Raw genomic sequence first — 14,605 nt, 5'->3', positions numbered from 1 at the left:
ACCATGAAAAAAAAGAAATTCATTTTTCATAATATTATCGTAATTATTAAAAAACTCTTTTTGATAAGGTATATGGTTATTTGCGGTTATTTTCAAATAGTCATATAAGAATGCAGTTGTTTATAACGCGATTTTTTGAAAGTCTTTCCGGCCGGTTTTTCTGGTCAAAATCCGGCAGCAAATTATTGGAATCCCAAGTTTGATAGCTAGTTTCTGCACATTCAAAGCGTCCTAGGGGTTTTTGAGGGTGCTAAATCCAAATATGCAGTTAAAAAACCATTTTAAATGCAAAAAAATCAAGATTTAACCTCAATTTCTTCCGCCGGATTCCGTCACCGGAATCTCCAAAAAGTCGCATTATAGACAACTCCTATAAGAATTTGTTATAGAATGGGATTTATACTTTTAATTTAACCATAACTTTATTATAATTATGCTTTTAAATATGGATAATAATATGAAAGATAAATATTTTTTAAATAATATTAAATATAGATATTAAATTATAAAAAATAAGTAAGCAAGAAAGAAATCATTTTAACATTTACGAGGTTAAAGATAGTTTATGGGACAGATTGCTTCTTCATCTGCAGATAGCCTATAGGACAAATTGTTTCTTCATCTTGATGTATTTGGCATTTTTTTCCTGTGAAGTTCACAACAAATGCTCCGAGTTTCTCGACAAACCCTTTGCTAAATAGATTATCCCAAGAGCTACCAACCAGTGTATATATTTATTATTATTTTTATTATTTATAAAAGTATAAAGTAGTAAAGAAAAATCATTTTTAATCCAAATACATAATTTTAAAGATAATTAATTATAATCAAAGCTCCTTTTGAATTATGTATATTTATGTATAAAAATAAAATTAAAAAACATAAAATTTGTAAAATGCAATTAGAACATATATAAAGTTGGGCTCTTTAAACTTTAAGAATTTAGAGTTTGTCTCTCAACAACATTTCATATTTGTGAGGATTCGCTTTGCACTTTCAGAGTAAAGTGTTCATAAACAAAGGCAGTATTTGTTCAATTCAAGTTAGAAATTATGTTCTAAGATAAATTGCATATAAGATTGTTGTATTCAAATTAATTTAGAATCAATTATGTTTTGAGAAAAATTGCACATTAGTTTGTTTTGTCCAAATTAGCTTAAAATCATTTGAAGGTTTGTTAATTTGGTAAAGTTAGGGGAAATGGATATTGTAGGAAAATTGGAAATTTGAAATGGGTATTGTGTTGAAAATTAGTTTTTTTAATAGTATTGAAAAATAAATATTTATTTTTCAAAGTTAAACATTACAACTTGCATTGGTCAATGTTAAACTATGAATAATCAACAAGCAAATCCATTGCTATGGTCATGCATTAGCAAAAACTAATAAATTGATTTTTGAAGTGGAGGAATTGATTGCCTACTCAAACACACATTGCATAAATAATGGTGGATAATAACCAATAGGAAGTCTACACATTTACATTTTTATCCCTACTTATTAAAATGTTAAAAAACACATAAATAATGGTGGGTAGTAACTCCTTGTAAGTTTATTTATTTACATCTTATTCTTGTCCATTTTTTATACAGAGACTTGCTTAAATTATGGTGGTAAATATGTTATTTACCTAAGTATGATTTTTTTAATAGTTTTAATTTTGGATGGTTTTATTGCGAAGCTTAACAATAAAAAACCATCCCACAAATATCTAAAAATTATGGCATGAATATTGAAATTGTATGGAGAAATTACACAAAATCTATGAGTGGGTTATCCACATGACATTGTATTGGACAAAGGATGCAACCAAACTAGATCCATCTAAGCTCCGATCTACCAAGCCCTTAGAGGAATCAAATCTCTTTGTATGCAAACCTCTTTTAGAGTGAAAAGAGATTTGGTCCCTGTAGGATCTTGGTATATCCTAGTTAAGTTGGATCTAGGCTAGTTTAATTTCCGCTTTAAAGAAGCTATATTCCACATGAATACCATGGGTCAATACCACAGCCCACGCTCTGCTAGGTCTGCTGGCTGCTCCAGCGCGCTCCTGGCCTCTGCGCCCATCCGATCGTCCAGCTTCAGACAATGGAGGCCAGCGGGGACCCTGATCCCCCTCCCTCGCCGCCTCCGGAGGTGCTTGCATTCAGATCCATGGTAGTCGCTGGACCAAAGCGCCCTCCCTCAGCTATTCAGCAGAAGTTTGTTAAGAAACTGGACACAATTCCATCTGTGGCCCTTCCAGAAGAAGAAACCTGCAAAGCAGCTTTGAACCTTGCGGAGAGAGGCCTCATAGGTCAGTTCACGGGCCTCTGGCCTTCTCCCAAGTCGGTTGATGAATGGACTCAAAGGAACTGGAAGCCTTTGATCAAAGAGGGAGTCAAAAGTTATTTTGTAGGTAAGGGTTTCTTTGTGTTTGTCTTCGAAAACCCGGATGACAGAGGCTTAATTTTTAGAAATGGACCGTATTTCATGGGACCCCAGGGTCTTTATCTAAACAAATGGTCTCCTGATTTTGATCCCACCCAGGACATCCCCTCTGTTGTCCCGGTCTGGGTTAGGCTCCCCCATTTGCCTCTTCACTGCTGGAATCAAAAATCCCTCCAGATCATAGGTAATGCATTGGGAAAATACATAGATCAAGCTGCGAGAAAAGACCAGTATTCATGCGCCCGTATCTGCGTAGAAGTGGATCTAGAAGAGGGGTTACCGGAAGCTATCAAACTCACTGTTGCTGGGTGGATGCATGTCCAGGAGTTGGACTATGAACAGCTACCCTTTAAATGCAGACATTGCCACGGTCACGGACACTTTGCAAAGAACTATAAAAAGAAAGTTGAGGAACAAGTAGACAAACAAAATGGGGAACAATGGACCCTAGTCCAGAAAAATGCAACCTCAAAAAAAGGCACAGGCAAAGGCAATATGGACGGAGGCCCTAGCAGCGCCAAATCCAACCAGGAAACGGAAGCAACTCCAAATGGGACAAAAAGTGCTCAGATCAATCAAGTAACTCTACTCTAGGAGAATGTAGAACAGGGAGACACTCCACCTTCAAACAAAGAGGTAGGGGAAGCAATACAGAACGAGGCCAACCAAGGTAGTCCCTCCAATCCCTCATATGTAGAAATAGCAAGGAAAAAACCAGTGGAAAGCTCTGGTTCTTTGGAGGATGAAACCTACGAGCGACTAACGAAAAAAGCAGGAAGGAAATCCCGCAAAGAAAAGAGGGAGGAGGAGGCAGAAAGACTCAAAATACAAGGAAGTCAAGCTACAATAGAAATGTCTATTGGGCGAAATATCAGACCAAGGCCTTCCAAGGGAGGCCTCAACCCCCCCCCCCCCCCCCCCTAAGTAAATAATGAATCTTGTCTCTTGGAACTGTAGAGGACCCTCCAAAATCGAAGCAGTTAAGGACCTTATGAAAGCAGAACCCTCAGATATCCTCATGCTCCAAGAGACCAAAATAGAAGGCCAAGCCCTTCTAGAGATTAGCAGTTCAAAGTGGAATAAAAGAACAGGCAAAGCAGTCAGCTCAAGGGGAACTTCTGGAGGGTTGGCAACTCTCTGGAATGAAGACCTATTCCATCTGAAAAATCATCATGAAACTCAGCACTGGATCTTCACGGAACTGATGCACAAAGCAAGTAAGTTGTCTATCTCCCTCTTCAATCTTTACGTCCCGGTTTCTTACTTTGAAAAACGAGAATGTTGGAATTCTCTCTCTGCCTTTTTAGAGCAGTCTTCTCCCAGCAATATCATCATAGCCGGGGATCTTAATATCATTATGAAAGCAAAAGAGAAGAGGGGGGGGTCAAGCATCAGAGACCCCATGCTAGACGTGGTGGAGGAGCTCTCTCAACGCTGGGACCTTTTGGACTTCAATCCTGTCCATGGCATTTACACTTGGTCCAATAACAGGGTTGGAACAGACCACATTTCAGCACGTTTAGACCGATTCCTGGTGCAAAGCTCCATAATGATGAACAAAAAGATAATCATCACAAAAATTCTGCCTAAACTTGCCTCTGATCATAAGCCTATTCAGCTCCTCTTGGAAGATGAAGAAGACCTGGGACCTATTCCATTTCGGTTCAGCCCTCTTTGGATCGAGAGAGAAGGTTTTTTAGAGACAGTGAAGGCAGCATGGGCCAAAACCTTCTCGGGATCCCCAAGCTATGTCTGGGAGCAAAAGTTGAAAGCCACAAAACAGGCTCTGAAGGACTGGATAAAGAGACCAGCCCCTTCTCCTATCAATCAAAGAAAGGAGTCAGTCCAGTCATTGCAGACCCTGCAAATAGATATGGAAAGCAAAGATATCACAGTAGAGTTGTTGGAAAAAGAAATAAAAGCCCAACGATCCACATATCAATCTTTCAGAAAGGAAGAAGAATACTGGAGACTCAAATCCAGAAGTCTGTGGCTAAAGGCTGGAGATCGAAACACCTCGTTCTTCCATCAGCAATATAGAGCGAGATTGTCCAGGAATCATATAGCAGAAATCAAAACAGCTGAGGGCAATGTCTGCAAAGGGTTTAATCAAGTCAAAGCTGCCGCCGAAACCCATTTCAGGAATCTATACAGAGAAGGAACTCAAAGCAACAATGAGGAAGCTGCTGACTTCCTCTCTAACATCCCTTCTCTCATCAGCCCTGAAGATAATGCAACTCTCTGCAGGCCAATCACTAAGGAGGAAACCATAAACGTTATCTGGTCCATGGACGCAGACAAGGCTCCTGGGCCTGATGGATTCTCAATCCATTTCTACAAAGCTTGTTGGCACCTTATCAAGGCTGATCTCCACAAAATGATAAGTTGGTTTATGAAAAAAGCCAAGATAGGTGGAGGAACCAACTCCACTTACCTCGCTTTAATCCCCAAAGACACCAACCCTGAGTCATTTGCAAGATTCAGGCCCATTTCGTTGTGTAATGCTTCATATAAAATTCTGGCTAAACTGTTAGCAAATCGGATCAAGCCATTGTTAAAAAGACTGATCTCCTCTTCTCAAGGTGGTTTCGTGGAAGGCAGGCATATTCTGGACAATGTAATCCAAGTTCAGGAGACTATACATTCAAGCAAGCAGCAGAATGAGAAAGGTATGTTGATTAAATTAGATATGGCAAACGCCTTCGATAGAGTTGATCGCACTTTCCTTAGCAAAGTCCTTCTCTCCTTTGGCTTTTTGACCCACTTTGTTCATCTTATTAAAGCCTGCATCGACAAACCGTGGATTGCCCCTTTAGTCAATGGCCGCCCTACAAATTTTTTCCAAGCTCAGAGAGGTATCAGGCAGGGATGCCCTCTCTCCCCATTCCTGTACATCATAATGGCAGACTCCCTTAGTCGTAAGCTCACTGCTGAAAGACTTAATGGCAACATTCCGGGTCTCAGACCTTCCCGTGGAGCAGATGCCCTGAACCACGCCCTCTTTGCTGACGATTCCCTTCTCCTTGGTGGAGCTTCCACCAGAATAGCCAAAGCTATTGACACTGTACTCAGAAGTTATTGCAGAGCCTCTGGGGCTTTAATCAACGAGAGCAAAAGCGAAGTCTTCAGTTGGAATATAGATCAGCGGGAACTCACTGGCATAACCACTCTCCTCAGATTCAAAGGTCAAGCAACATGGGACAGATTTAAGTACCTGGGTCTCCCCATCATATCTGAAGCCAACAAAAGATCGCTATGGAGTGAAATAATCTCTAAAATCAAAACAAAAATTGTATTGTGGGGAGGCTACTGGCTGACTAAGGGAGGCAAAGTAATTTTAATTAAATCCATGTTGTCGGTGCTTCCAATCTTCCAGGCAGCATTTCTCCTAGCACCAAGAAATGTGATGGAGCAGATCTCCAAACTGCTCAGAGACTTCTTGTGGCAGGGAGGTAAGGGCAACGAAAAAAAATGCATTTGGTGAACTGGGAAGTGGTAAAAAAAACAATGGCAGAAGGCGGGCTGCAAATTAGAGACCCCACTCTCGTCAATCTAGCGCTGGGAGGAAAGATTTTGTGGAAGCTGATCCACGAGCCCTCTCACCCAGTTAGCGTCACGCTGCGTTCAAAGTATGGACCCAACAAATCCCTCAGCAACCTGCACAACGCTAATACAGCAAACTGCACGCAGGTGTGGAAATTATGTTGCAGAAGCAACAACTTCTTCAACAAACAGGTCTACAGGATTCCTGGTAACGGCAAACGCACCCACCTGTGGCTCGACAGTATTATGGGGAAAGAACCTCTGAACAACAATGAGGACATAACAGATCTCAGGGACTGGCTGAAGCAAGCAGGAGTCAACAGCATATACGACCTTTCAAATTGGGATCAGCGTGGAGATTGGGCAGGATGGGATTTTCATGGAGTCCCTGCCCAATTATCCCTTCAACAAACCCTGCTCGAAGATCTGCTAGAGGATGCTGCCCCTATCAACAAATCCATGAAAGATAGCTGGGGTTGGGGCCAGTCCGGAGTCTACACCATAGCTGCAGGTTACAGAGCATTACAGGCCTCAAGAAACAGTAGTCAAACTCCGGCCTTCTGGAAGAATGTCTGGGATTCCCTAGCCTTACCAAAAGTGAATTTCTTCTTCTGGACTCTGGTCCATAATAAACTCCTAACTGGTGATAACATGGAAAAAAGGAACATAGCAGGGCCGCATAGATGTGTGTTATGCAGCAACAATTTCGAAACAGCCCAGCACCTTTTCTTGGAGTGCATTTTTGCTAAAGAGGTCTGGGGAATCATTTTATAGGAATTTTAGATTTCATTGCCTTCCCAGATCTCTGTCTCAGACCTCTTTGCCTCATGGAGTCTCTTCTATTCCCATCGCACCCCTCCCAAATCATTCTGGCGCAAAATCTGGACAGCGCTCCCCAAATATGTTTGTTGGCAGCTTTGGTTGGCCCGCAATCAGCTGATTTTCAGAGAGATGAGGCACTCACCATTGCAAGTAGCTGCAAAAGCTAAATCCTTTCTCCTGGAAGCGGCCCAACAACAGTATTTTAAAGATGATCCTTTGTTACTGCCCGAAGAAAAGAGGTGGCTAGGCCCGCTAGTGCCTTATCCGCGTAAGCATCTACTCTCTCCTCAAAAGGTCAATTCAGATTGGCGCATAAGAGACGATGATGACAATTTTCAATCTTGGTGGCGGACTCAAAACTTATCCACAATTTTCTTTGACGGAGCATCCAAAGGTAATCTCGGTGCCGTTGGTGCTGGGGGGGGTCATCTACTCTCCAGATGGATTTTCAAAAGACTGTTTCAGCTGGGGATTAGGCCAGAAATCCAACAACCAAGCAGAGATTCTTGGGCTCCTCAAAGCTTGCCTTATTGCAAGAGACAAAGGAGTCAAAGACCTTCAAGTTTTCGAAGATTCAGAGATAATAATAAAAAATCTAAATTTGGGGACACTGTTTAGCAATGCTAGCCTCAACAAAATTCTGGACAGGTTGAAGAGAGTTCTCCTAGACTTTGACACTTACAAGTTTTATCATATTCTTAGAAAGTCAAATAGCGAAGCTGATCAGATGGCAAACAAAGGCAGCTCTCTTATGAAAGGACTGCTAATTGTAAACAATGAAAGTTTTGTACAAATGCCCTGAAAATCTAGTAGGTCAAAATCAACATCAGTTAGAACTCTGCAATGTAATAGGGGTCACTCCGACAAAGACCCAAGATCTTTTCAAATAAATAAATTCTATAACCGTTACAGTTAAAAAAAAAAAAATACCATGGACCATTTTTTTATTTTTTTTATAGGGTAGTTTTTATTTTGTTATTTTTATTTTATTTTTTTTATAGGGTAGTTTTTATTTTTTATTTTTATTTTAAGTGAGTTAAAAAATTTACATTACACTAATCGATTTATTTAATTTAATTTAATTTTTATTTTTATCTCCTTTGACTTAGTCAAAATGTTAAACATTACATTACAACATCTCTACCATATTGGGTTGGACAACGCTTCTCGTGCAATAAGACCTTCTAGTTATAGTTCAATCAAATGTTTGAATATATATATATATATATATATTGAAAAAAAATATTTATTTTTCAAAGTTAAACATCATAACTTGCATTGGTCAGTCAACAAGCAATGTTATAGTGTTGTATTGAGAGGGACTAATAATAATAATAAATTAACAACAACAACAATAATAAAGAACTAATCAAATATGAAATTGACATATGAGACCACATTGTCTGTGGAGTAAGGGACACCCTTTGTCTAGCAATTTGACTACTTAGTTTACGGAAGAATACATGCTCTACCCTTCCTTAGATTTAAACTTGTGACCTCCAAGGAGGAAACACATATTCTTGACCATTAAGCCTTTGCTACAACTTAAGTTGTAGAATAGACTAGAACCTAGCAAAAAAGGTTTAGGCAATTATAAAGGTTATAGTTCTGCAAACTTATGCATCAGTTGAGGACCTTCAATTGAGACATGTAATTATCCATGAAATGTGGGCTAACATATCAAAGTTTGTAGGGATCCATGAGGGATGACATCAGTAAATTGGAGAGTATTTGTAGAGGAATATTGTTGGTCGAGTCTTGTACACAACAATTGGAGATTACAACTACAATGTTAACATAGAAACATGATATCTATAGATGTTAACTCTACAAAATTGAATAAACATAAGAATGAAAGTAATTTAATTACAAGATTTGCTCAATTACAATTTTCATGTTTTATATATGAAGTTGTAAACTACACACACATATAGATAAAATTTATGTCTTTTGTTTTCCTTCTAGAAAATACTCTATATCTTGTATTTGAATGTATCGTGTATTTTAATGTATTGTTATTGCTCAAGAATGTTATTGTTCAAGAATGTGCATGAAGTTGTGGAAGCCATATAAAAAATACAACCATGGGTTGAGTTGAAGGTGGGATGTTGAAAAAAAAATGGAAAGGATTTTGGATGTGTCTTTTTAAAACTTAGGTGTGATTTTTGATGTGCGTGATGCCACATCATGGAAAAGTAGTGGGGAACGATTGATGACCATGTAGGAATCACAAGATGTTGATAATATAAATTAGAATATAGTTTTATATTTAATTAATTTAACTCCCTTATGAAAAAATTGGAAACAATGGTTTCAAAGATCACAATGAAATGTTATATCACAACTCTCCTTAGATGCTTAAATAAATTTTATGAGGTATTAGTTGTAGCGTTGCAAATTCAATTTAGCTTAGCTTTGGAGAGGATACTTCTAGTCTTTTTGTAGAGGGGAGTTGGTAAAAATGTGTTGGATTGGTTTCAAAACTATATATAGTCTTTATTCATTAAACAATAAAGGCATAGTGAAGAAGAAATGAGAGGGTAGTCCACACCAAGCATGACATAAACCAAATGCTTGAAAAGAAAGAAAGATACAAATAGGAAGAAGAATGAGAATAATTGCAATCGCTACATTAAAAGGACATTTCAAGAAGGATGTTCTGAGATATGTTGCTCATGAAAGGAAGAAAGATGAAGTGATTAGTTAAGTTGTTTTCCATATCAACACTAGTTGTCACAACTATTCTCATGTGTTGGTACTCATATTCAAAAGCCACTCTACACATGGCATATGTGATGACTTCATTTATGAGGTATGAAGTGATTCCAAACAAAGGAAGGTCACTTTGGATAACAATAGTAAGAATAATGTAGCTTCTAAGAGTTTTGTCTTGTCATAGATGTTGAATGTTGCATATAAAAAAATTCACATTTTCTTACAAATACCTACAAGATTAATGTTCTGAGGTTGACTTTGTAGTTCAACTTCATTCATTGTACTTTGTTGTGTGTCAACGGGAAAGTTTTGCTAGAGTAAATAGTGAGGATGATTAGTACAAGCTCTATGGGGAAGTGTGGGAAGTAGCTTTAGAAGATAAGATTGATAAAATGTAGACGTTGTTGTTTGGAATCACAAATTTTGATTTTTAGACCACACTAGATATTGTTGGCTCACCAAAAGAAATCTAAATTTACAACTATTAGAGTGACCCTATATTATATTACACAACTATTCTCTCAGTACTTGTAGTGATTTAATAGGAAATAAAACACACCAAGTGGATTCTTTGACTATTATGACATGAAAAAAGCAAAGAACAACAATAGTAAAAGCACAAATTAGAACATAGAATTTACCCTATGAGATGTGGGAAACCCAACAAGAAAGAAAGGATTGTGCCTTATGGCTTGTATATAATAAAGGTTTCAATGCAAATTACAAATTGATCTAAGTTTGGTGTGAAGCTATGATAAATTGTGGTTCGCTATGTGGTTCGCTACATCACTTTATAGATTTCTATCTCACTCTACTATGCTAAAATCTCCTCTACACTCATTGCTCATATTATGGAAAAACAAAAGCAACCAAAATTAGTGAACCATTTTCCCTCCTTTGGTTGTTCATAGCTAGAATTACGATTGGGTTGCTTAGCATTTTAGAACCCTCTTGAAATCCTTGTGATGTTAATAACAGTCTCTAGTGGATTCCATATGTTACTAATTCACATGGGTGAACCATTGGGAGAGGCCATGGTCACCATTTGGAGTTGCAAGGAATAATTGGATTTATACCTTGTTGAGGTCGTATCTTTCACGTACAAACTCCATTTGATAAAAATTAACGATTGTTGAGAGCCATTAACTTATATAATATAATGAGGATTTGAGACAATTGTTTTTGAGGTTAAATATCCTGAAATTCCACTTCTTTAACTCAAACCAGAGGATCTCCAATCCTAATCCCAAATTCTATATTCTTATTACAAAGCATCAAGGAAGCCACATGGTAACTATGTATATCCAATTTGGATCATTTCCCCCAAATTTGGGAGGCTTTTTGTATCCAAACTCTTTAGTTTGAGGGATATGAGGGAATCATTCTGCATCTATCTCCTTAGAGTGCCACTTGTCCTTGGCAAGTAGTTATCCCTTCAATCCACCCATTAGAGTTATTATTAACCTCCTATGATCATTTTGGTTTCCTTCTACAAAATGATATCCCCAAGTATATTTGCTTGTGAATCTAGTGCGAGATATTCTATGGATGGTAATGCATGGCCCTCTTCATCCTCGTCAAGCATAGATATCTCATAGAGTTTCAGGTTCTCTACATTTACTACTAAGAAAATGTGCATATAAGGTGGAATTTTGCATCTATAGTCATTATTGCCTACCTTCTCCAATACTTCAAAGAGTTTATAATTTAGGGATTTTACTTTCTTTCTTTGTCCTTGGCTTCCATTTTCTTTCTTGGTCCTTCTATGTTAGGCCCCTATACTACTAGTGTAACCCCTTATTGTTATTAGTACAACCCCCTTATTATATTGTTGTACCCATGTAGTCCCCATATTGTTACTATTGTGCCCCATAGAAGCCCACTATTGTTATTATTGTGCCCTTACATTATTATTGTATGTCGACTCTGATTATATTATGACCCCTTAGACTCCTATATATTGAAAGGAGGTCTTGTCATTTGTATCATCCAAGAATTGTTCATTTATGTAATGTAAAGGAGGTTTCCCCCTCGAAGAGGCTGAATTCTAAGGTGTTGATCTATCTTTTCTATCTTTTTGTGAGTTTTTTTTCCACTGGAAAAATCCGTAATATTTCATTATAAATATGAAAGATTACATATGTAGATGCTTTGAAGCATATGCCTACTGTTTCTGTACATCTTCTCAAAGATTTGCATATCTGTGCTGTATATCTGTCTGTTACATATTCAAAAATTGAGCAAAATTGGTGCCATTTATGGCAATCCTCAGTCTAATACAAAAAATATCATGTTTGTGCAGTCAAACATCAAAAATCTGTTATGTTATGTCGCCTGTTGACCCGCTGTGGGATATGTCGGGTCTATATATGGCCGATGGTAGAATTTCCGCTCCTGCTGATCCAAAAATTCAGTAATTTCCCATAGCCCATTCTCCATCACCGCGGCCTCCTTGGAAAGCTTGTCAGCATTTTGGTTATGTTCTCTGTATATGTGAGAGATATGAATATGGTTAAAAGCATCCTTTAGTATAAATACTTCATCAAGCAATACATTTAGAGTGTGTGAGTGACATGTAGTAGCTCTATTGATCCAATTTGTTACAATCTGAGAATCGCCAAATATGTTGATGCTGGTGCATTGATGACTAAGTGCAAAATGAAGCAGATGACGGAGTGAGATGAGCTCAGAATAATTGTTAGTGCCAGCCCCCAATCCTACTTTGATATGGAAGTAGTGTCTCGTGGATTTGTGAAGGATGATACCCCCTCCGCAGCCATGTTCATTTGCTGCCCCATCGAAGAAAGCCCACGGCGTGCCCAGGTCAATATTGGGAGGAGGGGTCAGTCGACGTTGTTTTGAGGGAGGAGGATTTGGTAATTCGTTATATGCAGAGATGATGCCGGCTTCAATGATTGGCCACCGAGCCTCCCAGCCGTCAAATATCATCCTATTTCTGGTCCTCCAAATAGACCAATTTACAATGATGGGGAGGTTAACAATTTTCGAGCCTCTGTGTTTATTTCCCCAATCGATCCATGCGCTGATGAGGTCTGTACCAGACCAATCTCCCGTGAAATGAGTGAATGGCTTGATATTATGCCATATTTGCTGTACAATGGGGCATCGCAAGAATAAATGTTCAGTAGATTCTGAGTCTGATTTGCACAGCACGCATCGCGAGGGTCCATATACAGCCCTGCGTTTGAGGTTTTCGTCAGAGGGTATGCGGTTGCGGAGGACACACCAAGAAAACAATTTTGATCTGGGCGACGCTGCTAATTTCCATATCTGGTGCCACCATCTGTCGAGCACTTCCGGCTTTCTGTGGATAATGATTTGTTTATATCCTTCACGAGGAGAGTATATCCCACTTTCAGCTATTTGCCAGATGAGTTCATCCGGCCCCTCCACAATTCTGATGTGGGATTCTGTGAGCGCATCACAGTAATCTTTCCAGGGTGCGTGCCATCTGATCGGAATGTCTAACTGAGCGCCGGATTTCCAAGCCTGATGGAGAATGTCAGAGCCCTCAGAATCAGCAATCTGTGCAAGCACCTTGATGCCACGGGAGTTTAGGAAAGCAATCAGGTCTTGTGGAAGCCTGTGTCTACCTCCACAGCCACTCCAGGGGTCCATACCTATGCGAGCTCTGTTTCCACTTCTGATGCGCCAAACAATATTGCTTCTGAGGAGAGGGAGGGAGTGTAGGAGGGCTTTCCATATGGAAGAGATGCCCGTTCTGTTCCAGTTGGGAAGCCTAGCCCAATCGATGATGTCGAGAGGCCAGATGTACTTATGGTATGCTATGTCAGTCCATAGACTGTGTGAAGTCAGCAACGCCCATCCCATTTTTGCAGCAAGAGCTTTTGCAAAGGATGCCAGATCCTTTAATCCCCAGCCACCCCATTTCTTGGGGAGAGCAATCTTGCTCCAGGAAATCCAAGCAAAGGTACGCTTCTCTTCCTTTCCAGCCCACAAGTATCTGTTGCAGAGTCTCTGGATCTTTGAGAGGATGTTCCGGGGGATCCAAGCCAATGCCATCCAGAATACAGGGGTCGCTTCCAGAACTGATTTGATCAGGGTTAATCTTCCAGCTCTGGAGAGGTATCTAAAGTACCAACATGTAATTTTCTTTTCAATCTTGGTGACAAGCCATACCCAGTCAGCTATTTTTTGATTTGTGGGCTTTAGCCAATATCCAAGATATTTGAGACCCCGATCCAGAGGTTGAGTGGTAAAAGGAAAAGCCTGCATAGCCGAGAATGATTCGGTTACAGAGGTACCTACCAATGTGATGGAAGACTTCTCCTTGTTTACCTCCATCCCCGTGGCATGAGTAAACAGCTTAAGGATTCTGTTGAAGGATGAAGTGTCCCGAATACTGCCATCAAGGAGAATAAGGACATCGTCCACAAACAGAAGGTGTGTCAGAAAACATGCCTCTGAGATCTTTAAACCTCGGATGGTTCCCTCCCTCTTTGCAGATATGATGAGACGGCTGAGCGCTTCTGTTACCAATAGGAACAGGAGGGGGGAAAGGGGGCACCCCTGACGAAGTCCCCTCTCAGAGTGGAAAAAATGGGATGCAGCTCCGTTTATCAGAATACTATAAGTTGGTGTAGAAATGCATGCCATAATCCAAGTAATAAGCTGATGAGGAAAACCCAGATGGATAAGAATCATCTTGATGTAGAGCCAGCTGACTCTGTCAAAGGCCTTGGAGAGATCAATTTTGAGAAGAATGCTTTTGAGATGCTTAGTCCAAATAGAGTGAATGGCTTCCTGTGCAGAGCCAATGGCTTCATGAATCTGCCTATTCTCCAAGAAGGCAAATTGCTGAGGAGCAATGTGTTTGGATAAGATGGGTCTGATCCGGTTGGCAATGATCTTGGATATGATCTTATAGAGAACATTGCATAGCGAAATGGGACGAAAATCAGCAAAGGATGATGGAGAGTCTGATTTGGGAATGAGAGCAATGAAGGTGGTGTTTATGGCATGATAGATCTGTCCAGAGGTTCTGCTTTCCTCCACAACCTTCAAGATGTCTTCTCCAATGATGTCAAAAAAGGCCAGATAGAATTCTATGGTC

The 14,605-nt window shown here is 39.5% G+C and overlaps 3 protein-coding genes across 3 annotated transcripts; all 3 read left to right on the top strand.

Moving 5' to 3' along the window:
* Window positions 1–2,088: 2,088 nt before the first annotated feature.
* LOC149203795 (uncharacterized) lies at window positions 2,089–3,024 on the top strand. The gene has a single exon (XM_089401989.1). The coding sequence runs from the start codon at window positions 2,089–2,091 to the stop codon at window positions 3,022–3,024; it is 936 nt and encodes a 311-aa protein (XP_089258115.1).
* Window positions 3,025–5,937: 2,913 nt separating this feature from the next.
* Window positions 5,938–6,747, top strand: LOC149203794 (uncharacterized). The gene has a single exon (XM_089401988.1). The coding sequence runs from the start codon at window positions 5,938–5,940 to the stop codon at window positions 6,745–6,747; it is 810 nt and encodes a 269-aa protein (XP_089258114.1).
* A 370-nt stretch (window positions 6,748–7,117) lies between these two features.
* On the top strand, window positions 7,118–7,597 carry LOC149203793 (uncharacterized). Its single transcript, XM_089401987.1, has one exon. The coding sequence runs from the start codon at window positions 7,118–7,120 to the stop codon at window positions 7,595–7,597; it is 480 nt and encodes a 159-aa protein (XP_089258113.1).
* The last annotated feature ends 7,008 nt before the right edge of the window (window positions 7,598–14,605 follow it).

Source organism: Pinus tabuliformis, chromosome 2_1, assembly GCF_031772625.1.
Source record: "Pinus tabuliformis cultivar Carrire ecotype Pingquan chromosome 2_1, CPIR1, whole genome shotgun sequence".
Lineage (NCBI taxonomy): Eukaryota > Viridiplantae > Streptophyta > Pinopsida > Pinales > Pinaceae > Pinus > Pinus tabuliformis.
This window is presented reverse-complemented; position numbering and strand designations above follow the sequence as displayed.